Raw genomic sequence first — 25,939 nt, 5'->3', positions numbered from 1 at the left:
AGAAGCATGATGCCGCCTTTCTTTTCAATTGTTCATACCCTCTGATTAGAAATACAAATTACTCAACACGAGTGGGTGGCACTCACGTCTCCAAAGAAAGCATAAAATGACTGAGTGTAAAAGGACGAATTACCTCACAAGTTAAGATTCCTACTAACGACAGAAGAAAACAAAAAAATATCTAAAACCTGAGATCTGTGGTGAAGTGTATGAGAAGGAGATTAGGGATTCTATCTGAAGGAGAAAAGATGAAAGTTGAAACGAATTTAGCATAAATTTCAGACCAGTCCATCGCTATAAAAATCATTCATTTTATTCAAATTTCAGCTGATGGCATCTCTCTGTTACAAAAAGAACCTTTGTCAAACAGCACTAATGGGAACCAAGACTGTAATCCAATTCCATCCTGCCACCTCATGGAGGAGATGTATCATCAAATTAAGATTCAGAGATGCTAATTCGGGCATTATGGGACAATTATGCAAATTATTCTATTCAGAAATGGGCAAAACGAGCTTTCCTCAAACTCCAGTTGCATTGCTTTTTTAAATTGAAAATACATTTTTAATCCGACACTTAAACAAGTCTTTAACTCCGTGGTTTAATCTGAAAATATAGAATCAAACTGTAAACAAACATGTCCGTCACACAGAGTGCCATTTCTCCAGCCCAACAGTGTGTAAAACCTCACCACTAGATATCAGTAGATTGCAGATTGGAGTCAACTGAATCCAGTTTTCTTGCCCCTACTAATTCAAAAGCTTTGTGAAAGGAGTCCAATCCGAGTCAGTGAAACTCACTTCTGACCGATACTGAGGTGCTGTTGAAGATATACTTTTCTGTTGGTAACTGCTGCTATTTTGGCTGTTCCAAAGGTTGATTCTGCAGGTTTCCCCAACCTTATAAACAGTACATTTGCACAATAACTGAAACCAGCCCACTGAATGAACAATGGTCAGTTCCTTGATCATTAATATAAATTATTAGCTGAATCAGTTATTGTGCAATGTACTGTTTATAAGGTTATTTATAAGGTTGGGGAAACCTGCAGTCAGCTGAGACTGAAGAAGTCACTTGGATAAGTGACAAAACGTTGCTCCTGTTGAAAACGCTACGTCCAGATGAACACAATCAACCTTTGGGATTTACTTACCCGGATGAATGAGCATGCATCAAGATATTTTGGCTGTTGTTAATCTAGTTAGCTGCTAGTTAGCTTGCTTTCTTTGAAGTGGATCTAGCTTTGTTGGACTCTTTGCGAATAAACTCTAAGCTGGCCCTTCAGTTGATCCATCTACTTTTCACTAAAGCTTCATCAGAAATGCTCTCAGTAGAAATATGGCTGTCAAGAAGCCATTCGTAAGGAAGAAAAACAGGGAGCAAAGGCTGAGGTTTGCCAAATTATAGAAAAATGAGACCAAAAACCATTGGCAACAGGTCAGATGGCGCAATGAATATAAATTTGAAATGTCTGGTTCGATGGTTTGGGGCTGTAATTGTTAACACAGACATGGCAGATTTTTGATTATCCATACAATAACATCTGGAAAGTATCTGATTGGCTTCGTTTTTCAGCATGACAATAATCCAAAAACACTGTCAGTGCAGTAAAAAAGCATACTTTACTGGTAAAAACGTACAATTATCCTGATAGAAAACCCAACAAAAGGCAGCCCAATATCCAAAGCAAAAGACCTGAATCTCCTTCAAGGAGCCTGGAGAACTATTCCTGGAGACTCTTTAAAGGAATTAAGAGAAACTTGCCTAAGAGAGTTCAGGCTTTGTTGAAGAATAATGGTGCCCAAACCAAATATTGATTTTCAAGCACCCTGAAAGTGAATTGAATGAATTCTGTGTTTGCCTCCATACTAGGGCTGGGCGATATGGCCTAAAATTCATATCGCGATATAATTTGAAGCATGTGCGGTAACGATATACATCGCGATATATTCTTTTCTTCTGTATAACGTATTTTCCACACTATAAATCACACTTAAAATCCTTTAATTTTCTCAAAAATCGAGAGTGTGCCTTATGTATGAATTCTGGTTGTGCTTACTGACCTCAAACCGATTTGGGCGTGCAGAAATCTGTTAAAAAATGTTTTAGTACAACTTTGGTAAGCCTCACTGCTTGATCTTTAATCTTCAATAAAATCATCAGCATTGCTGCTTTACCAAGTGTAACAATTAAGTTTAACATCCAGGCATCCATGAAAACAGAAGTTATTAAATTTAACGGAGTTAGAAGTTAGCAGGAAGTTAGCTCGCTAGTTTCCACCTAAACATGACATACCATGTTCTGACTGAGAGATTTCTGAAAAATGAAAACGTACAGCTCAGCTACCACTTCCGACATAAATGAAGACAGGAAACTAAACAGCAGTGGCGTTTGCAGGGTTACTGAAGTTGGACTACCTGGTATATAATGTTGTGCTACGTGATTGCTAGCGACACAGCTATGTTAGCATAACATTAGCACAGTGAAGCTGGAGGATGAACGCCAACTTTTTTTCCACTCGATAAAAGTTAACGTGAGGGATTCTGGTGGTTGGGGACAAATGCAATCGCATAGCAGGATGCTATACACGGGCCAAACCTCAGTCAGGAGAACAACTGAGATCATTCATCCACAATACGATGTTAGTTATTAATATACTGCAACAACATGGGAATAGAGCAGCTGCGAGAGAATTCAGCATTAATGAATCAATGTTACGGAAGTGGAGGAAGCGCAGTTTTTGGCTTTCCCCATATTTCAAAAGTGCTTCATCTCTTTGCTATGACTGTCGCCCGCCATAATTTGCAGATGATACTGGTTGTAGCCACTGCAATGCTTTCAACCAAAACAGGCGCAGCTTGATAACATCATCAACATGTGATAGAGCGGTATAGTCAAAATCTCTATCGTTGGCCAAATTTATTTTGTTTCTATCGTATATCGTTTATATCACCCACCCCTACTCCATACTGTATTATTAACTGAAATGTTATAAGCAAATATTATACTAGTAAATGCTATATATATTATATTTCCATGTATGTCTGCATGGTTCGATAAATCGCTGCACCAATTTCCCATTTTCCTAGCAAAATATAAAGAAACACTTTTGCACATTACCACAATACAACGAAGCTGACAGGTGGATTTATATAACTTACTTTAAGCCACATTTCTAATATAATTTATATCAACTGCTATCAAATGATTATCAATTTGTTTTAATTAATACTATTCATCAAAGTGCAACCCACTTCATTTCCACTGCATGTATCAGGAGAACTGGAACATGCAGACTGCTGACTGGGGACTTTGAGCCTTCTGTGGACTGACTCAATTACATTAAACATTTTCCTTACGAAAGAAAAGCTGATTCATCTGAAGCAGTCTACTTTATGAAGAAAGTATTTGAAATCATTCATACATTCAATCATTACAAGCTTTGGCAAATTAAGACAGATACATTTACATCTCCTTAATGCAGATGATGTAAAATAGGTCGTCGTGATGGACAAGTAAATTTTTCAACTCGCATATCTAAGTCATTGTGCACTAGCTCAGCAGAAGTGTTAATTGGCAAGCTCCAGATTGTGGAAGAAACATCACGTCTCCCCACGCTGTGCCAGTTACGCCTGAGGGGCTGGTGGCTCCTGGCAGCTCTAAATACAAAACGCAAATGCCAACATGCAACACAGGGCTCTATGGCACACACTCAAGGTTTTTACAGTGTTTGTGTGTATGTGTGTGCAAAGTTTGAAGATCTAAGTGTAGTGGTTATAAATGGGTATGCTGTATCCTTCAAAGCTACAGCCTTTATCCACAGCTTTTCAAGTACCTCTTTAGATGGATCAATCAAAGCAATTACAGAGGCTTGAGAGCCACTCTCTAGATAATTAGCATGGGTAAATACCAAATATTATGGGTCCCATATACTGTTCAAACTGTTCCACCATTATAGAGGTTCAATGTTTCCCCTTCACAAAGACAAAACCTTAAATAAACCACAGAGATTCTGAAATAACGAGGCGTCCCAATAAGTCATAAAACGTGATGACAGCTCTGTTTGCCCCCCCGGGGTGCAATAGCTTAAATAACTGTTAAAGATGACAATTATGTCAGCACGGCATCAACAAGTGTTTAATCCAGGTGTCTGTGACTTTCAGATGCCTCACTCTTGGGAGAGAAACTACTTTCATTGCCAGCTTCTGGAGTGCTCTTTACATTTTTTTCTTCCACTAAAACGAGCAGGCATAAAGTAATTACGCTTCGCTCTCTTCTTTACAAAACACCACTACAAAAATATCCCCAGTACATGCATTTGTGCCTCTGTACGCAATCGAATTCAAAATGCCAACGTTCACTTTTCTGGCCTACATTTTTGTGACAGTGTGCGCACAATGCGAAAATGTGAAAAGGCCTGTGACGCATAAATGCACATGGAGCACAAGCAGGAAGATACAAAACAGGACAAAACATTTAGCAATTGCTGAACCATTTCTGGTCCGTGCAGGCTACAGGAGCCAAACGTGAACATCTGCTTGATGGTTTTAATACACTTTGTCATTAGCACTTGGATGTGGCCACTTTTAAATGACTCTGGGAGGTGAAAAACTGCGCCTGCTAATGACGTTAATATCATTAACAAGCTAAGTGCCATGCCGTATAACTGTGTGCTCTGTTAGCAGTCTAATTACTGCTATTTTACACTCTTTAATACTTTTTTTGTTACATTATGCATATGACACCTTTTCTCCTGCAATCCTTGTCTTTTCATAATCCTGTTGTGATGTGTGTGGGTTATATACAAAGCATAGGTTCGATTTAACTATACCGAACTCACTGACATCACACAGCTATTACACTGACATCAATGAAAAAGCTATATTAACCTCCTAGGACCTGCCGTCCACATATGTGGACATCACATTTTGGGTTATTTAGACCAAAATACTAAATTTTGCTCTACATGGGCCTGATATCCACTTACGAGGACATTATACTGCTACTGTTATATCAAAATTTTAAATGAATATCCTCATATGTGGCTCTCATTTTTCTTAAAAACAAAAATTAGGTAAAAAAAAAATCTGGTAATTCTTTGTTTTTTACATTCATCGGGCCCCAATCAGCCCAAATATCAAAGAGAAATTAAAAATGCATGTCGTGAAAGAGTTCGGGTCTTAGGAGGTTAATAAGATCCTGTGCTAAGCAATGAACACTGAGCAAGGTCTGACACACTCCCCGAAATAATGTGTTTGTGAGGGTAAACTTGTTCTGACTAAAACTCCTTGTGTTAAAAGCTGATTTAAGTGAAGTCGGTTCAGTCCTGCAGCACCGATATACAGATTTAAACACTCACTGCATCTGTACTTCCAGGCAAAGCAATGTTTAAAGGACTGAGGACAATGTTGGCTGTGTGATTTGGCACTGTGCTCCCATCACTGTGGGTCATGGATGCTGGCCCCCTGCCAGGCAAAACAAAGCCTAATCCCATCCGCCGGTAAAGCCAGGCCGCCCCTATCTAATCCCATTCTTGGTAGCCTAGCTGTGTGAAGTGCTCACACAGCACTCCGTCCGTGTGTTTTTTCACTGGGTTGGAAAAAGATCTTACTGGTGGGGACGAGTCACCCAGCTCCTGTTTGCAGGATTTTTAAAAACACTCACACGCACACTCCTAATGAAAAAGCAGCCGACAGAAATCGGAAAAAATAAGCAGACACGAGTGACCCAGCTTGCACGTATTTATCACCAGCTGATGATCACAGAAGACTGTGTTTTTACCTACGGCAATAACTCTCAGCTACATTGCCACAGTCTGTGAATATTAAAGCAGCAGCTTTCTACCACTGATCAGCTGCACCTGTGCCCAATTATCCTTAAGTAATTGCCTCACCCAGGTAGCAGCTCTTCCTGTAATGGAATTTGGAAAGGTAATGTGGCATCCTCTGGGTACAACTGAAGGTCTTTGTCTGTTCAAGAACAATGAAATGGAAGCAAGCACAGCCGTGTGGAAACAAGGTCTGCAAGTTTTTAGTGAGTGGACAGAAAAGCAGTCACGTAAAAGCCTCAGGTTTAGTTCTGCGTTACCCTGGCCAGCTACATCTGGATTTTTCTCGAAGATAATTAACTAATTATTTGCATAAAGAAAGAGGGGAGCAGACAAGGACATGGAGGTAACGGGACAGAGGAGGCGAATGAAGTGGATTGTTTACTCTGAGTAATTCCACTTAATCAGAGCTTTGCTTGCTGTAAGTAATACATGCAAGTAATTCCTGTCTCAGAAATGCAGAGAATCAAAGTGGTAGGATGTAAGCGTTTGTAGTTTTCAAGTAGTTACATTTGCCTGCACAGTTTGTTTTCATCCAACAACCTCTTTCACTGCATAAGTGCTTGTTCAGAGGTCCACACAATACATCAGTCACAGCATTAGTACTTTAAATACAGATACTCATTAACGCCAAACACCACTGACTTCATTTGATTACCACTGGCCAGGGATTAAACTGGGATATTATGGAGATGGGTGTGTTAGCATCAGTGGGGAACAGAACAGTTTTCCATACAAAGGCCTGCAACTGATTTGAGAACGTTTAATACATTAAAGAACAGGAGTGTCATTGGTACAATTTGACACAGACTATAACAAGGTTTGCAAAAACAACGTATCCAGCTTTGCTGCAACACCAGTGCAAGTTTATAGTCACTCACCCCTCTGAAGTTGCTCATAGCCTGGAAGTAGACAAGGTAGCTTTTGCGGGGGTCCAAAGGGCTATTCCAGTAACCATTATACGTGTGATTGTCACCCACAGTAAAGGGACTGGCCTCGGGCAGACTGCTGGGCGGCAGCTCGGCTGTGTAGTAGTGAGGCGTCCCTCGGGCCTGGGCCTCCCCGTGTGACATGGGCAACGGAAAGCATTCCTGCACCCCCAGTTCCCGCTTCACTTTCTTCCCAGTTTCTTCCTCAACCACTACCTGGTATGTGCTGTACAAAGAGCGGATGTGCATTTTAATAAGCCTGGAGCACTGATGAAAATCAATTTTCTGTACCTGAAATGATCTCCTCACCTAACAGGTGCTCCTCTGCCTTGGGCGGGGCGCAGCAGGACAGTAATTGTGCTCTCTGTCTCACTCAGCGGAGACGGCATGTCTCCGTAATCAAAGGTGGGAGCTGTGGACACCAGACACCAAAGCTTACATGTCAAAAACAATAAAAGCACACGCAAATAAGCACACGTCTAGCCTTAGCCAGTGCTCATTTCTGCCTCTTTGTCCTTTCACATAAACATGTTCATCCTTGAAATGTCACGTAACACGGAGCCTCACTCACTCACTATATAGCGTTTTCCTCATAGTACACTAACTAGTGGCAATGCAGACAGTTGTTGATACACTGGCATATCTCGCCATGTCATTAAGATAAAAAATGTGTGCACACAGCTACATCACTATTCATCTTTTACATATTTACAGTTTAGACTATGGAACTAGAAATTCAGAGATGAATTTTTAAGGTCAAGGGAGTCGACCTCATTTTGAATCGTGGGCCACATGCAGCCCACTTTGACCTTAAGTGCGACCCACTTAAGGTCAGCAAAACTTGATTTTGTCAATGTGCAGTCAAGAAGTTTAACTACAGTGCAGATCAATTTTTCCACACAAAGTTTTTCTACTGTGGCAAGTGAAAAGAAATCTGTCAGCACGACTCTTTGGGCTTAAATTATAAGAAAGAACTGTGTCAAATTACAAAAATAAATCTGTTTGTTCGTTGCACAGACAGCCCTGTAATTTTAACTTGCACTTAATTACTTTGTTTTAGTATGAATGATGGGGGGGGGGGGGAGGTCTTTATCAGTGGGAAAAGCTGTAAAAAGTATGAAAATACAGGTGAAAGCTGAAAATTCTTATCCCATCTTTCACATTTTTCAAAGCTTCCCAGTGGGCCAGATTGGAGTCTTTGCCGAGCAGAGTGTGACCCCCCGAGCCTAATGTTTAACACCCCTGGTCTAAGCCGCACAAACTGTCTTTTTGAGCAAAGACTCGTTCCTTTGTCAGCATACAGGGATAAACGGGCTAATATACCCAAACCCCATATTGTCATTTTAAGTACAATGTTTGAATTTCCCTTCTAGTTGTCTTAGAAACAAGTCCAATTAAAAATAAAGGGAGTGAAGCTAAATTGAATGGGTTTTTCATTTAAAAGGATTTGGCTAAAGTCATGCTCCTCCCTGGAGATGTGGCGGCACATTTTTCTTTAATATCAGCAGTCAATTAGCGAGGGGGAAGAGAGCAAACTATTCATGAGGAATCGATAATTATCATATTAAAAAGCAGTTCACTAATAGCGCAGAAGGAAAGAGCACGCATCAATTAAGGTGAGTTATTGAGGAAAACCAGATGCACTATTGTCGACATTACGTGCTGCCAAAAAAGAAAAAAGAGGGTTCGATGCCAGTTGCCACACTGAGCCTGTCTGAGAGATTAGTGCCCGTCAGCCACGACTCCGCGTGCACGCGAATAAGGAAACGTGCGTGGAAGGATACTCCGCGGTGGGTGTTGCTTGAAGATGCTGACAGTAGTGGCTGTTGAAGGTGTTCAGTGTTTGCTAGCTGTCAGTGCAGATTTGAGAGACGCTCAGTGTAAGTGAATGTTCTGCACCGTGGGCCAGAGGAGGAGGCTGAGGATGATCTGCAAAGACTTTTGGACTCTATCTGTGGTCTGGCTCCACGCCAGATTGCTGTCTGCCATACAGCGAGTGAGCCTGTGCACTAAATCTATAATTAAACAAACCGGACCTCTCTGCAAAGAGATGGGGGCAGAGAGAGTAAATGTTCGAGCGAGACCGAGTGGGAGTGGTCGTGCTGTGTGCTCCTCAGAGGTGTAATCTCATCCCTTAACAAGCGCAAATGCATCATTAAAAGGAAACAGAAACACAAAGGTTGGATTTCTATCACCAGTAATAAGCTCTGAGACTCTCAGAAGGGGTGTTCTGGTCCCGAGAATGTTCTAAATCTTTCTTCATACATAACGCACAGCAGTGTCCCCTCTGTTGTGCTTTCCTGCTACCTGCAAGTTAATTTATGTCTTGAGGACTGTGAGATGACAGCGTGCCACTAGATTGGAAAGGCAATTGGAAAATAGCTCTTGCACTCTGGGAGCAGCAGTTTTGCCTCAGCGAGGGGAGAAGACACAGAGGTTAAAAGAGAGAAAACCTGATTTCTAATTATAGCACACAGTGGGTGAAGTCTCACTGTTGTACCTGCATGCTGCATTAGCGATAGGCAGCGATGGCACAGAGAACAGCCTCTACACGCCCGCCTTCATTTCTATCTTACGATTTTACACCAGATTTCGCACCGTCGCCCACGATAACACGGATGCTCCGACAGCGGCGCTCCTACCAGAGATGTTAGTGGTGATCTCGGTGAGGGCCGTCTGGCCAAAGCCCTTGGCCGTACGTGCCCGGACGGAGATTAGGTAAGTCGTTCCGGGGTGGAGGTTGGAGAACATGTGGTAGGTTTCGTTCTTGAGCTTTGACACTGTTCTCCTGGGTCCTGGGACGTTGATGCTCGGATCAGATGACTCGATACTCTGGTAGCTGATCTGATGTCAGATAGGGAATAAAAACAGCATTAAAAAACAGTTAAAATGTTTTTTTGCTCTGTTGTTATACCTGCTAACAAACTTCAACTGTGATTTTTTTTTTCCCCCCCCAGTTGAGTTCATCAAATAGGTGCACAAATGGCTCGGTCATAAGTAGTAAATTAAATATGTCATTGATATGATTCACTTGACATGAAATAAAAACTGCTTCACTAAATAAACATGCTAATTGCTCATGTGGTTTCCAGTTTCAGGTGAATACGTCTTGATTGGCATGGTCGCCATTAGCTCAAAGGCATACGAGCAACATGGAGCTCTGGTGAGAAGCATTGGAAGCCGTAAGTGATTTTCTGACTAAGTAACTCATTATGAAGGCCAGAGACGGAACCTCGCGCACTAAAAAGTATTTCCAAACATGAAAATCAATACTGTGAAGTGTTTATGAGTTTAATTAACACTTGTTAACACTACGAAATCGGTGCGCGAGAGTGTCCTCAAAAAAGTGTAATCTTTTCAAAAGTTTTTCCTCAAGAGGTGATTAGCTGTGCCTCTACCTCACGAGAATTTCCACTTATGCTCTTTGAAATAGTGGAGAGCTAAATGAGATGACCTTACCGCAATCAGACAAGGGTGAGCGTATTAGGGAAACGTGGAGCTGGAGGAGATCCACTTCACTGAAGAAACGAACACACACACGATGCGTACCGTATGTGCTCGTGCGCGTGCACGTTGCACACACCGGCACTGACGCTCGAGCTGAACCGAAGCTTCTGCTGATTATCATAAGAAGAGCTTAATGTCTGCTCATGCTCGTAGGGAGAAGATAGAATTATGAGCCATCCAGTGACTGAGAAAAGACAGACCACTGTGTTTCTGCTACAAAGGCATTCATAAAAAATGCCAGACCCAGCACAGAAGAACGAGGAGGGCTTGCAGGACAGCTTTCTGGTCGATAGGCTCAGGCAGACTGGTCAATAGTTTAATCTGAGAGAAATGAAGAGGATTTCTACAGCTTTGTATAAAGCTTTCTTTGTCAGTTGAGGAAGATCAGTGTACACTACAGTGTAAAAATCTTGTGCGGCCTCCACTTTATATGTCAAACTGGAAATTCTATTTAATATATCCTTGAGGTGACATTGCAAGAGAAGCCACGGAAGGAAGAGTTGAGCATGGGTAGGCATGCTCAACTCTTCTGCAGACAGAGGGTGTAAAGTAAATGCAAAATGATTGTCCAGCTAAGCAGAAGCCCTACAGCAAAAATTTGTGTATCGATTAAGGTGCCACTCTCTGTTTCTACAGGACAAGAAGACCAAGCCATGTGCTCAAGGGTCAGCAAAAGCATATCCAGTCATCGCTGCTATTTTTGTTTATAAAGACACACATGCATTGTCCGTTGGGTGGAAAAAGAAAAAAGCATAAACTGCAGCAGAGCGGTTGTGTGATTAAGCACATACTTTATCTGTGCTGTGCCAGTTGCAGCAATGCTGAAATTGGTTCAGCAACTAGAGAGGGAAATATTTTCTGCACTAGGCAGGAAACAAAAAAAGAACAGGCACGTTTCAGTTCCAGGAAAATGCTGTTTGGGTTTGTTATTTTTTTTGTATTGCTGGAGATTTTTTTTTGTGCTGGTAAAAATATTGAATATAAAGTTAACAACCCCTTAAAAAGAACCTCTAAATTTATCAAACCAAATGGGAAAATTATATTTTATTCTTGACCACAAAAATGGCATGGAAGCAGTAGAACAAACTACATCCACATCCACCTCAGTTTAATTTATGAGTTTAGTCGTATGTATGATGCAAGCAACCCAATAAAGAAACTCAGCCTGCAGTTAAGCGCCTGATCGTGCATTTTGCTTAGCTTTAAGACTTTACCAACTATCCCAGCAGCCCTTTATGTGTTGGAGGTACGTTTTATCCTACAGAGGTCACACAGCAGATGCCTGCACCGGGACTTTTACTGAAACTGTGAGTAAGGCGTCTATACTTTGCAGGCATTATATATTCTGGGGAGGTCTTGCATTGGATGATACCCAGGAGTGATTGCCACTCAAAATCTCAGAAGAAGATCATAGTTGATCTTCTATCATAGTTGAGTTCAGAGTGTCAGTCTCCTTTTTTCAGGCAGCATGTATGACCTACGTCTCTCACATGACACACTGTTGATGGCACACGTGGCACAAATGTTTTACTCACTGGCTCAATGGTCTTTCATTAATTTGCCTGATTTACAAAATTAAGGATGTTTAAATTTATTAAAACTGATTTTTTTTTATTCTTTACATTTGACGTCTTAAAACTCATCCCTGCATCACTTTTCTTTTCAGCAATAGTGTATGCACTCATACAATCCCGATGCTCACTTTTATCACTATACAATACCAATAGGGTTAATACCACTATGCTTTCCATCTGTAGTATATAATATTTAACAACTTTATTTAGAATATTACTGGGTTTTTCTTTGTATTGTCAAAGCCACTTTACAAATAAGGCACCACGGTGCAGGTGGCACGGATAGCTTGGATGGCAGGTGAGGGAGAGAAACTGACAGAGACCTCACTCTGCGCCTTTCAACTGAAATGCCGACAGTGTTTAACAGGACGTTGAAATATGATTAAACATAATACTATTTAAACAACCAAAGTCAGGTTCAAATTAAATTTTCCAGCTGTCTGTCAGGGCAGGAGAGGAATATCAGAGTTACTATTGGCTAGAGAATACGAGCTAGTTTGATGGTTTCCTAGCAATAACACGTTTAATATCTGTGTTTATTTTACTGTAGATCAATGTAATTTCATTATTTTAAAGATTCATCTGAGCATATGAAATTCTCTTTTAGTTGTAGTCTAAAATCACTACTGTACAGACTGCACTTAAATAACTGATTCATCATCATCAGACAGTTCAGGATTTTGACATCTATACGTTTGCAGACTTTGTACACAGAAATATTCTCCCAGTTAGTTTCTGGTACGCAAACCATGGCAACCCTGAATAAAGTTCAAGATAAAGCACAGAGAAGTTGATTAATCACCCATCCAGCCACTGGTATTTAACATGCTGATATGCATGGGTACAGCCTTGCTTGTTATTAGATTTGAATATGTTTACACTCCAGAATCATTAAAAGAATCAGCAAACAACAGCACAGCAACCATGTTAGCTGATTAAGTCAACTTTTAAGTCCAGCGGAGCCAACAATGATAACAGAGAGACTACTAAATGCTCGCACCTGCCCCAATCCACCAAACTCTACAACCAATTAAATTTACACATCGAAGAAATTCACCCTCATGTCTCCATGGGCTCACCTCATACTGGGTAATAAGTCCATTGGGCTCAACAGGCTCCTCCCACTTCAGGAAGATCATGTCATCCAGTGGGGTGAAGGTGAGCGACTCCGGTGCGATGCCTCCGGGGACTATGAGAAATTACAGAACAAACATTTGTCAGGGAAACTGAAGGGCTAATCACACAGTGATCCTCTCCTGTCAATATCACAGAGTGAATGTCATTGTGGCCCAGAGCGACGCATCACACAAAGCACTCTGACACACAGAGCAGTAGGCAGGCAAAACTCACAAAAAGGATACAGAACTGCATAAATTATGCACCCATTACAAAGATGAGAAAAAAGAAAATATTATAAAAGAATTATATTTTTTTATTCTGCTTCAGTCAAAGCTTAAATATACTGATGAATATGTGAAGGCCTGAGCTCTCGACTATACATGGTTTTGGGGCCATTCAGTTGAAGTCCTGGTCCCAGCGGTCTGTGCGAGTACTGCGCAGAGGAAGACTGTTATGTGAGATTCAGGCCTGAGGCTAAAGCGAGAGCCAAACAGCTGAGTTGACTGTTTTTTTGAATTGGGTTAGTCAGGACGACAAATTTGCTTATTGGGACTTTTGGAAAAGGTGGTTCTAATTGGCACACACTGTTTGTATTTATACATATACTCATCTTTATCTAAGCAAAAGAAAAACATTCACTCTCTTATTTGGTTGCTCTTTTTCTATCTTCCTCTGTACATATGTGTGTATGTAGCTTTCTGAAAAATCCTGTTTGTTTAGATGTTTTTCCTTTTTTTGGTTCACGGCAGAATTGATTTCTCCTTTAGCCACCACGCAGAAAATCTGTGAAGGCACACAGGAATAATAGGAGATAAGAAATAAGAACCAAATCCTATCTCGGGATTGCCCGAGTCTCAGATATGTTTTCTCTTTTATGTTATTTCCATCTAAAAATGAAATGGATCTTTTGTGATGCTGACTCAGTCAGCCGGTCACCCTTTCTGTATTAATGCGTAAGGGAGAGGGGAGGAGAAGTTTTAATTACACAAAACTGGGCTGATAATGGATTTGTGTATTTTGAACACTGATGGAAAAGCAGAATTACACCAATCTGGCATAACATTATGACCACTGCCAGGTGAAGCAAATAACACTGATTATCTCTTCATCATGGCACCTGTTAGTGAGTGGGTGATATTAAGGAGCAAGTGAACATTTTGTCCTCAAAGCTGATTTGTTAGAAGCAGAAATCTGGCAAACCTAAGGATCTGAGCAAGTCTGAGATGTGCCAAATTGTGATGCTAGATAACTGGGTCAGATCATCTCCAGGACTGTAACTCTGGGATGTTCCCAGTCTGCAGTGGTTTATATCTATCAAACACAAAGAAAGAACAGCGGTGAACCAGCAGCAAGGTTACAGGTGACCAAGGATCACTAATGCAGAGAGCTGTTCTGGTAGAAAGGTGTCAGAATCTACATCCGCATTGCAGTTTGTTGTGTACCCCTGTCCCCAAATAAAAGCACCAGCAATGGTCACGAAGCATCAGAACTGGACCACGGAGCCATGGAGGAAGGTATCCACATTTTCTTTGACATCACATGGATGGCCGGTTGTGTGTGCATCGCTTACCATGGTGAAACACCTGGTGTTAGGATGCACTATGGCAGGGGTGTCCAACTCCAGGCCTCAAGGGCCGGTGTCCTGCAGGTTTTTGATCTCACCCTGGGCCAACGCCGCTGAATCAAATGATTCGTTCATTACCAGGCCTCTGGAGAACTTGTTGAGGAGGTAATTTAGCCATTTAAATCAGCCATGTTGGATCAAGGACACATTTAAAACCTATAGGACAGCAGCCCTTGAGGCCTGGAGTTGGACACTATGGGAGGAAGACCAGCCACCGGAGGCAGTGTGAGGCTTTCTACTTGGAAACCTTGGGTCCTGTCATCCATGTGGATGGTACATTGACATATATCAATACCTAAGCACTGAAACCGTATTCCCTGATGGCTGTGGCCTCTTTCAGCAGGGTAGTGCGCCCTGCCACAAAACTAAAATAGTTCAGGAGCACAACAACAAGTTGTTTAGCCTCTAAATTCCCCTTGAAATCTCAATCCAATCAAGCATCTGTGGGATGTGCTCGACAAACAAGTCTAACAAGTCCATGGAGGCTTCATCTTACAATTTACAGGGCTTAAAGGTTCTGTTTCTAACAGCTTGGTGCCAGATACACCAGCACATCTTAGGGGTCGGGTGAAGTCCATGCCTCAATAGCTCAGGGCTTTTTTGCAAGCAAAAGAGGGACGACACAATCCTAGGGAGGTGGTGTATGTCCACAAAATTATAACATGGGACAGTTTCAATGTGGGAAGCCTGCACTTATTATGAGAACATACAGTGAGCTAACCCCAGACCGCAGTTTAGCATGTGACAAACTGAGCAAATGCTTTAAGGCAATAAAACGTTGGACTGCCAACATTTAGTGGGAACCACATATTATTGGAACTTGTACTTTGTGATAATTGGAGAGTGGAAGGTTTCTGTTTGTTTGTTTTTTAAGAAAATAACATTTATAATATGAACGCCTGATGAATGACGGTGTCTTTGGCTGTTAAGGAGCGAGAGCAGCTTTAAGATTTTTCCCAGCTGCTCTAATATTAGTACACCTTGCTAATGTTACAGCTTTTTAAAGCAACAGTCCTACAATATTCTCACCTTCATCAAGGTTACAATGCTTTTGAAGAAAAGTGTTTCGGAAAGGTGTTGATTGGATTTTTTATTTTAATCTCGGAAGCGCTCAGCTTTTTGTTTCTCTCAGTTGTACTGCAATATAAAGCAAGGTGATTCTGTTATTTAGCCTCCCTTCATTGATTTAAATGAGGTGGAAAAGATAATAAACAGAAACGCCTGCTAGTAGGAAACAACGAGTTCAACAACAACAGTTTCACTGAAATCATTAGAACTTTAAGAAACATTTGATCAGATATTAATGTTGCACTTTGCTGCAGATCTAATAAACTGGTAGTGAACCTTGAATGTGTAGCATTCATCCAGTGGCTCTATTCGGTTTTAGTTTCTCTGCGCTCCGTCTTTTACCATCTATCTACTGTCTTTTCTGTAATCTCCTTCTGGGACTTACTGTCCTCCTCCGTCTGAAAGGTGACCTCTCTGCCCTCTTTCTTCCCCTCTGGATTTGCCAGTGACAGACGGACATGGATGGCATGGTAGGGTGGCAGATCACGCAGCGTGAAGCGTGAGGCATTGTGTTCCACTGCAAGGCACTCGCGTACGGTGGTGTTGTGGCCGCCGCCTCCTCCCGCCATGGTGTAGCGGTAGCACAGGGACACTGAGTAGGTGTGGCAGCGTGTCAGGTTGAACGCCAAATTCTCCCACTGCAGGGACAACTGCCTGGGCTGGATATCTGTGGCGGCGAGTCCCCGTAATGCGCGCATGGGCTCTGTGAGAGATTGAGGAAAAGGATATGAGAGATACGGACAAGACACAGGTAAGCTTTTATTGTGAAATATTGGATTTTTGACAGAACATCCAGCAAATAGCCTGCATTACTAATATAACAGGACCACCCGGGCAGTTTTCAAGCTGTTCCTCTTCTACGTGCCGCCATACTGCCCTGCCACAGTGCAGAGGTCATTTTGCTGCCAGCACAACACACCCACATCCCTGATGGCAGAACAGGAACTCACACCAATTGCGCTAATTAATCGGACAGGCCGCGGGTTGCTGTTGCACTCCCACCAGTCTCCTCCCTTTCCCCTACCGCAGAGCAAAGTGGTCATGCAGTAGTTTCACTCCTTCGCCCTGAGGTTTAATCCACATACAAAAAACACAAGAGCATTCACTTCCGCTGGTCAGTGTTACTGACGGGTCATCGCTGTGGCCCGGTCCATATTTTTAGAAGGCACCGAGTTAATTCTGGTCACTGGCGGGTTAACCCCGACTTTCTCTAACTCGTACTAAAAGAACAACAGCTGCGTCTGTGATATTCCCCTTGAATTTATTTGCTCACTGAAAGATACAGAGAGCCTCTATACCCAGAGGCACAGACCAGCCAGTGTTCGGGAGGACGTCCGAAACTGAAGCAAGGCCAAGTTAAGCCAAGGACATCCTCCGTATCAATGGAGGTATTTATCAGTGGAAATTATTAACACAATCAATGCCGTTTTTGTCAAGCAATATGCTACATAATGCATTGTATGGCTTTATTCTTTTAATAGGGCACGATGAGTAATGGGCCAGGGAGGCAGGGAATGACAGCAAAGATATCGGGTACAGCAAGAGATCAGTGGAGTTTGAGGTTACTGGCCAAGGTCTTCATTCCCTCGCTGACTTGCACACTCAGAGGGATTCTCGCTGCAGCACAGATTAGTGCAGAGAACTTAAATAAAGTGGCTAATGCATCACTGAGCAGGGGCTAATGCATTAAGACAAGTATTATCTGAGAAAATGGATTCAAAAGGTGCTCTGTACTTGTGCAAGGACACACAGGCACACAAACAGACATCACATACATATGTACATATATATATATATTCCAGACTGTCTGAGACACTTAGCTAGAGCAGTGGAGATTTTATGACAGTTCCAATCTATACTAAAGGTCTCTGCAATCACCAACTTTCTCTTTTAATTTGCTATCTGGCATCTCAGGGTAGATGGAAATATGAACAGAGCATTGATCTGAACCTCATCCAGAGTAATGTGACGGTAGATAAATGGGTGGGCACGGTAATCGCACCGTAGTAGACTGCACCCAGTAAGAAATGTTAATGTACCATTGTTCATTGTGACTGAGGATTGTCTTGATGGTGCAGTTGACAGTCTGCACAGTCTGGGAGCTAAATAAAGAGAGGCATTTAACTGCTGAGTTGATGAAAGCGCCACCAAAGCGGCCACAGTGTGCTCATTATGGGTTTTCTCAAAGTGGACATTTGTGCCAGCCCCTTCCCCTAGCCTCGTCTTATTTGTCTGTATGCCACGGGCACCCGTTCCCTGGCACCCCGTGGCATGAAAACTGCAGCCGTCCCAACATGGACGAAAGCCCACAGCACCGTGGTGATGAACGGAGATTGGAAGTTAGAGAAGATGTGATTGGTTCTGGTTTACTTCCTCTAAAATTGTAGCATGGGACAGCAGCAGTATAGATTGTGTTATACAGACATTCACTCACACCCTGGTGCACAGAAATCCAAATCTGCCCATATAGGGAATTCTGCCTCTGAATGGAAGACATGATAAACGACATGCCAAGTAAGGCAAAGCACTTGTGTTCCTAATGTGCCTAATTTTAGTCGGGCTCCAGCGTTGGCTCCCTCTAACAGACCAAAAGCATCACGGGCAGGGGCTTTCCAGAAGGTTCAGTGACCCAGCAGCAGGTGGAAGCCCATTAGCATAGTTTGGGGACCACCTGCAGTACAAACGCTCGCCTCTCCTCTGTGGTTTACTTGAGGGGCTTCAAGCTGTGCTAATGCACCGTGCTGATAATCACAGCAATGGCTCATCAGGCACACCTGGATGACCATCGGAGCCAGGTGGAGACCGTGTTCACATTCACGGCCATTAGTTTTACAGCAGCGGCGCTAGGATGGCTCGCCACCACGAGGATGTATATGTGCACAGCGCAGCCGGCTAGCCAACATGCTTCACCATGAAAGAGCCAGATTAGTCACGGTGGTGAGACACGGCTTCGGGAGAGGAAATTCACTTCCTAAATACAAAAGAGGGTCCAAAATATCCCTTCTGTTCACCGGATAATTACAACCTTCCCCGAAACCAAACCACAACAACAACAGCAACCCCGCCGATCTATTTTCTCATACTTAAATGTAATCGGGCCAGCAGCGAGTGCATGTGCGTCTGTCTGTATTCAGGATTCAGCAGAAGCATGCAGGGTGAGCAGGGGTGGCGTGCACCAGATGGTTTGAAGGTTTGGGTCAGGGGAACTCTGGGAGACAGCCGGTTATTAGAGCTACTGAAGGGTCAAGAATGTGAGACGCACCAGGAGGAGATTCATAGTGTTGAAGTGTATAACAAAATACACACGTGTCAGAACTGTAAACACTGATTTGTGTCATGCAAAAGCCAATCAAATGAAGCCCCCACAACACACACAGACACACACGTATATATATGTACAAGATACACTGATGGGCCAAATTAATTTCACCTACACTTCCTCTGTGTTGAACTAGTGCTGCATCTAAATGCCCTGTTTAACAGCTCAGCAAACACAGCAGTATTACTTACCCCACACATGGCTGAACAACCTAATGTCACAGTGGTTGAAATGTAAATACATCATTAAAGGCAGAGTTTAGTGACTTTCACAAACACCGATAGCAGCAACTGTGAAAGCAATTTCCGTACGTTATGATTCCGCTCTCGCTTCACCTCTCGCACGCTCGCTTTCATTTTTACTCTCACTTTGAAAAACTACCCCGACTCCACCGCCATCGCCTTCCCTCTACTCTACTTCTTCTTGCTATCAACCTTTTTTTTTTTTTATTGGGAATTTTCTCTGTCTCTCGTTGTTGCGGAGCGGTGTGTGGGGATAGGCGAAGGAGGGCAGAGAGCTCACTCACGGCGCCTGATGAATGAGGGGTGTCTCTGGCTGTTGGGAGAGGAGAGTAGCTTTAATATGTCATTGGAGAGGAGGCCAGGGAGGCTCTAGTGGAGCAGGGTAGGAAGATATGTGAGGGATGGTGTGTGGCAGGGAGAGACCGTTGGGCATAGAGAAGAGTGATGACCATGGAAGACGTGAATCCACAGACTGCCTTTGGGTAACACAAAGCTCTCCATTTTGTGTGTCTGTGACTACATCGCACACATTGCAGATTCAGGCAGCGGTAATGACTACCTGCAGGTTCTGTGTGTGCATCTGCAGTAACACAGTTTGTTGTATGTATATTTAAAAGAGAGCACGGTTATGGGGCCCTGCTCTTCTCCTGGGTGTTCTGTGTCTGAACAGTGACGAACGACAGAGACGGGAAACGCGAGCGGGACAAAATGAACAAAAACAATAAAAAGGCTTGATCAGAGCCTTAAAATGGACCAGAGAAAAATGATGATTTGGGGAATTGTTAAGTGTTAGTCTGAATACTGTAAGAGTCAAATGATAATGAGCTGTCTCTTTTTAAATTACAGTAGGCAGAAATCAACATTGTTGAGTTATTATTAGCCAAAAAATCTGCTTTTTTCACTGTTTTCTGACAAATCAAGAAAATCTTTCACCTGCTGATTCTTGTCCATTTGTTACACTAGCCAAATAAAATTTCTGTCTCCTCCAATAGATACCAAAGAAGCCCCTTTTTAGACTAGCTACTGCAGTCAGCCAGCTGTTATCTTTTAAATAACCGTCAAAGCAATATTGCTATGCTGGCAGCAAATAAAGTCCCTTTCAGTCTCCTTGGCTACAGAGTTCAGAGAACACCAGTGATAACAAATATGCCTTTCTTATGAGATAAGTGCAGTATATGCAGCGACTGAGTCAGAACTTGTCTATCAGCTTCTCACTGATTGAATTTTAGCAGATTATCGTGACCAGCGCAGTCTCATATTGTAAGCTTCCTTTAAGTTACAGTGTGTGGCTGTTGGGCATCAGTACAATGAGCTGAGGGTCTTTATTAGAACAGCTTCATCATAAGAAGGGGCCATATCTACAAGTATTATCATAGCCAAAATTAAAAGTATAAGCCTATCTGATTTAGAAATTCACTGAGCTGAGCTAAAGTAGAGGATGAGAGCTGCCTCGCACTTTACAGTTTATTAGTGTTCAACGTACTTTATTCTCATATGGTTTGCTCGGGGGTACTGCATTGCCTAAATAATGCAGATACCTCAGAGGTTTTTCAGAAACACAACGTGTTGTTTGTTTGGTGAGCTATTTCCACGCAATATCAACCCCCAATAAAAAAAAAAAAAGATGTTTAAAAAAAGAAATGTTCTCACTTTTGTAACAACTCCAAAAAGGAAACAGCTGACAAGACTGTCATCGTCTCTTCACACATGACAGCATACAAGATTTAGAGCTGCACACTGGCATAAACAAGATGTTAACGATAAGGCAGACATTCATCTGTTATTCAAATTAAAGCTTCCCCGTGGAGCTTTCGAGTGGAGCGTCTTCTTATTGTCTCGTGCACACGCACTAAGAGGCACGTCGACGTGAGGTGGCGTGACAGGTAGCGGGCCATGGAAAATATCAACGAGCCGGCACAAGCAGGAAGGACTCGTACTGCTTAATAGTAAACACGTAAACCGAGGTTGAAGCTTTGCAAGAAGGGAAGCACAATCATGTGTGTGCATATCAGGGATATGCAAAATGAATTTTGGGTGATTAGCAGCAATTTTTGTCTGCTTACAAGGAATCTCCAGAGAGTACCGTGCAGTATGGATGATACACTCTTCAAGAGTGTGTTTAGCTCCTTATGTCATCGTTTGGTACATTTACCCCATTAATCTTCTTTAAATCCTTAAAAGAAAACACACTTCCTGTGTTAAAAGAGAGAATATATACAGCATAAAATCCCATTTTTATGAGTTTGGGAACAATTATTAGTCACCTGCACACTTGGTCCTGCTCACGAGAGGAGGTCCCGGAGGGCCGGTTCCGCCCTCTCCCGGTCGAGTCAGCAGCACGCTGATGTGATACTCTGTGTCTGGATCCAGGTGCCACAGCTTATAGGTGACCATGTTGACTCCATGCACCTCTGACCATGGAGACTGGCTGGCACGATACTCAATCTCCTTCCTGATAATAGGGCCATCTCCCAGGATAGAGTTGGTGTTGAGCTGGATGATCAGGTAAGTGGAGCCAGCACGCAGAAGTTGAGGCGGCGCAATGGGGGATGGGGGTACTGTCGGAGAAAATGAAAAGCAGTGTTTTCTCGTTTTGCTGGTTAAGAACACATTGGTATTGATAAAAGCACTTCCTGGCAGGCCGGCAGCACTGCTGCACAATCTAGGGTGGTAAAGTTGTGCTATTAATTTTACTAATCAGGCGTATGCAAATAGATTTCTGGCTATGTTAAAGCCCACTGAGTCTTAAATGAGTCTCCAGAGACTGCAGGATGTGAGCAGGTCAAACTATGTTCAAATAGCAGATTAGTCATACCTATTAACGGGGCGTTCAGAGCCTTGCATACATTTTTTAGCAAAGGGGTGAATGCAAAAAACAGCTGTGCATGCGTCGCATTGAACGTGACATTCCCTGTAACTCAGACAATAATTACTGTGCGTGTTTTTCTCCAACTTCTCAGACAGCCGGCCACCACGATGAAAGAGCTGAATACATTACTGCTGGTAAAGCCTGGCAAACTGAGAATTAATACCACTGCCCACGTCACTTTCTGGCAGATCCAAGCCGCTAAACACTTACACAGGCAACCGTGAGAGTGAGGGATGGGAAAGCCAAAAGAAATGTGGACAAAGCATGAGAAAAGATCAGAGTTAGATCTGTGGCTGTGACTAATCCTTCATCCCTGCCTCTGTCTTTTATGGCCCTCCTCTCTGTGGGTTTTTCGACAACTTCACCTCTACTCTGTATTGCTTCTTTGTGCCTGCAGCAGCTCATCTTTTAACTGTCAATGGATGCATCTATAATAAAAGGCCAAATTTGAGCAAACAGGCAAACAGCCAGTGCGATTACCTTCAAAGTATCTCACCTACCCCTTTCACACTTTAAGTAGACTCAATTTTATCTGCTAATTTATTGTATCCCCCCCTTAGTTCATTAATAGTTGTCACTTCCATGAAAACAAAGCAAGCTCTCAGTGCTAGTGTCTGTTTAATGTGGGACTCCTCGTCGGTGCAACATTTGTTTCTGCCAATGCATTTTCAAATATGCTTAGGACAGAATATGTGTGCACATATAAACTCAGGGCCCACAACAATAGCCCGAGACATACGGACAAGGTAAAACTGTTTTATTAATCATGTAGCTATCTCCGAGCCCTCCGTGGAGCAGTAGAAGGGTTTACTATGATTCTCGCATTCTTTCTGCATTATATAAACAAGTAGATCCAACTCATTAAGGGGATGATTAGGCTCTTTTTAGCAGAGCAGAGGGGAAAAGGGATTTATGAAAGCCTTGTTAAGTCAGCGAAGAGCACAGCCAGTTATGGAGTTTCAGGCAGCTGACATGAGAATAACTTAACTGGCCATCGCATTTACTGGTGGTGCAGCCTTGCCAGAAAGAACATCTTTGTCCTGATTATAACAAAATAAGGAAAGCAACAACCACAAAGACACAATGACACTTATTCACTGAGAGTGTGAGCAAATCACAGCCATCTGTCAAGTACATTCGCTGTGTCCTGGTTTTCTGGCACTCGCTGGTTAACATTCTAGCAAAGGGGGCTCCTTTTTGCAGCAAATCAGTCTATCGCGACACTAAAATCAACCCACGTTGTCTTATCAGTAAAAGGACTATGGAAGCGAGGCATTACAAAGCTCATATGTGCCATGTTCACAATGTAATTTAAGCATGTGAGCATCCTAACATTCACTAACTCGTAATAAATACAGCTGACGTTGATGGATGGTTTGAGATTATGGTGCTGCAAAAAAAAAAAAAAAAAAAAAGACAATCTCATGCATGTGCCCAGCACTTTAAAAAAACTACAAAAGCAGGGGGCTTCCTCGTGGTGGGATCCTAACTGTTGGCTAAAATTCACAGCAGCCCATCCAACGGTTGTCCACCAAAGTGGTGGACTGCACCAATCTATCAGCCAGCCAAGCGACAGACACTGATATCCACAGAGCCACTCTGCTAGCTTGGCTTAAAAACTCCTTTTGAGCTTGTCCTCACTCTCATTTGCGCTCCATTCGGTCTTTAAAAACGTAATAACAAGAGCATACAGTAGAGGACAAGGGGATTGAGAATCCCTTACATCCTTATTTTCCTTTCTTTACTTTGCTGAGGGCTCGGGTTTGTTATGCCAGCAAACCATCCCGCAAGCCATGTCATTACTATGCTGTCAAAGCGGTGGTGTTGGGCGGTGGGGATGGAGTGAGTAATGGTAGTGAGGTCACCATCTGCGCTACATGATATGACAAGGGCTGCAGGAGTCCCAGGCAAGTGAACTGCCTTCTGACAGAGAGCTGAAGAGCTCAGTATGGCAGTCTATCTGGCAACTACAGCTCAGGATGCCGCACATGCCAGGGAGACTGTGGATATCACTTAAAAAGCCTTCAAGTGGTCGCTGTAGCATACAAATTGTGAATAAGAAATTTCTCTGGAAATAAATTAGAAATAAATGCGCGAGACATTCGCAGTCATGCACAAATGATATCCTGTGGGTATCTGTTTCCTTTTTAATTCTTCTTTCAATCACATGCAGTACTGTACTGTGTCCAAGAAAAGCAGGAAATCATAACGGCTGGGATGATGGAGAATGAAGGCTAAAAGAAAACAATAATAACAGTCAGAGAAAAGGGAAAAGGATGTTTACCTTTGACAACGAGTTCAGCAAAGTTTGAGACTCCGGAGCCTCTGGGGGACTGAGTGACGCAGCGGTAAAGGTCTTGATCAGTTCGCTGGACGCTGTCGAGCTGGAAGGACACCACAAAGCGCCGATGGCTCAGGTGCTTGACTGACGCCATTGTTAAAATGTCCCCATTGTGTCTCTGGAAAGCAGAAAAGGACATGGTCAGAGAAACCAGGATAGGCCATGACCTGTCCCTCTCACACGCACACAGATATAAATCATCTTATACAGCACAACAACACAGTCTTTTACACCCGCACGCACATAAGTGTAGATGTTTCTGTAGTAGTGTGAAAAATTCACAAAATACAAATGCATAATAACTCTGAATGACGTAGTCAGAGTCTTTAAAATCTAGAGCTATGCAAAAAAAAGGCAGGCATTAAAGGCTGAGATGTCCTCACTGTTACTCTTTAGCATGAGTCAAGTTGTCAACACCCAAGATCTTTGGCATGGGATAATGCAACATGATAAAGTCTCTCCATTACAGCCTCGACATCTTTCAGACTCAGTGTCCCAGTTTGTAACGAAGGCCTGAAGGACGGCAGAAGACAAAGGCTGTCACATACTGAGTGGCCCTCACCATGACTGGAAACTGACCTTCAGTTGTAAAATTAGCGGAGTGTCCCTTCAGCTGATGGAAGACCTCGCTGACTGACTCACTAATTAAAACTGATTTTTAGCAAATATTAGTTATTTAAAGGCATGAAAAATATGCAGATGTTCAATCTGCATGGAGTTGTATGCTTTACGTTGACAGTATTAGTATTACAGAGCATGTTTGTGTCATATCCACGCGGAATCCCAGAATAGCTGGGGATGTTTGCCTGTAATGTTATAGCATATACCATCACCAGACACTTCATTAGGTATACTCTGCAACTTTTGCAGTTTTTTTCTGACTTCTGACTCTGGCACCAGTAAAACAAGCTCCTGAAAACACTCCTCAGAGATTTGGGTCCATATTAATGCAAAATAGCATCACACAGCTTCTGCAGATATGTCAGCTGCATATCCAAGTTGAGAATCTACTGTTCCACTACATCCCAAAGGTGCTCTATTAGATTGAGATCTGGTGACTGTGGAGGCCATTTGAGTACAGTGAACTCATCGTCATGTTTAAGAAACCAGTTTGAGATGATATTCGCTTTGTATCACTGTGCGTTAACCTGCTGGAAACAGCCATCCAAAGATCAGTACACTGTAGTCATAAAAAGTCAGTAATAATACTCAGGTTATGAAAATCACTTAGTACTAAAGAGCTCAAAGTGTGCCAGGAAAATATCCCTGATACTATTACACCACCACCTGTCTGAACAATTGATACGAAGCAAGATGGATCCATGCATTCATGTTGCTTATACCAGATTCTGACCCTACCATCTGAATGTTGCTCCACACATCCAACCAGTCAGTGTTTTTCCAGTTTTCCCTTGTTCAATTTAAGCTTGTGCAAATTGCAGCCTCAGTTTCCTGTTCTTAAGTGACAGGAGTCACACCCACGGTAGTCTTCTGTTGCTGTACCCCGTTTAACATATTCA

General features: G+C 42.6%; 1 protein-coding gene and 1 long non-coding RNA gene across 5 annotated transcripts in view; one reads left to right on the top strand and one right to left on the bottom strand.

Annotated features, from left to right (window-relative positions):
• The window catches only part of ptprub (protein tyrosine phosphatase receptor type Ub), a 195,117-nt gene that overhangs the window by 54,385 nt on the left and 114,793 nt on the right, over positions 1-25,939 (bottom strand). For all 4 annotated transcript variants that reach the window (XM_076889732.1, XM_076889733.1, XM_076889734.1 and 1 more), the window contains exons 6-12: positions 24,363-24,537; positions 21,474-21,767; positions 16,034-16,351; positions 12,917-13,026; positions 9,399-9,600; positions 7,066-7,168; positions 6,709-6,982 (exon numbers count right to left, since the gene is read on the bottom strand). In XM_076889732.1, coding sequence (XP_076745847.1) covers positions 6,709-6,982; positions 7,066-7,168; positions 9,399-9,600; positions 12,917-13,026; positions 16,034-16,351; positions 21,474-21,767; positions 24,363-24,537 — 1,476 coding nt within the window. The remainder of the gene's footprint in view (positions 1-6,708; positions 6,983-7,065; positions 7,169-9,398; positions 9,601-12,916; positions 13,027-16,033; positions 16,352-21,473; positions 21,768-24,362; positions 24,538-25,939) is intronic.
• On the top strand, positions 6,042-7,206 carry LOC143421038 (uncharacterized). Its single transcript, XR_013100761.1, has 3 exons — positions 6,042-6,248; positions 6,810-6,975; positions 7,073-7,206. It is a non-coding gene; the product is annotated as an uncharacterized LOC143421038 (long non-coding RNA).

Source organism: Maylandia zebra, linkage group LG11 (assembly GCF_041146795.1).
Source record: "Maylandia zebra isolate NMK-2024a linkage group LG11, Mzebra_GT3a, whole genome shotgun sequence".
Taxonomy (NCBI): domain Eukaryota; kingdom Metazoa; phylum Chordata; class Actinopteri; order Cichliformes; family Cichlidae; genus Maylandia; species Maylandia zebra.
The sequence above is the reverse complement of the archived record's forward strand: the minus strand, read 5'-3'. Positions and strand labels throughout refer to the sequence as shown.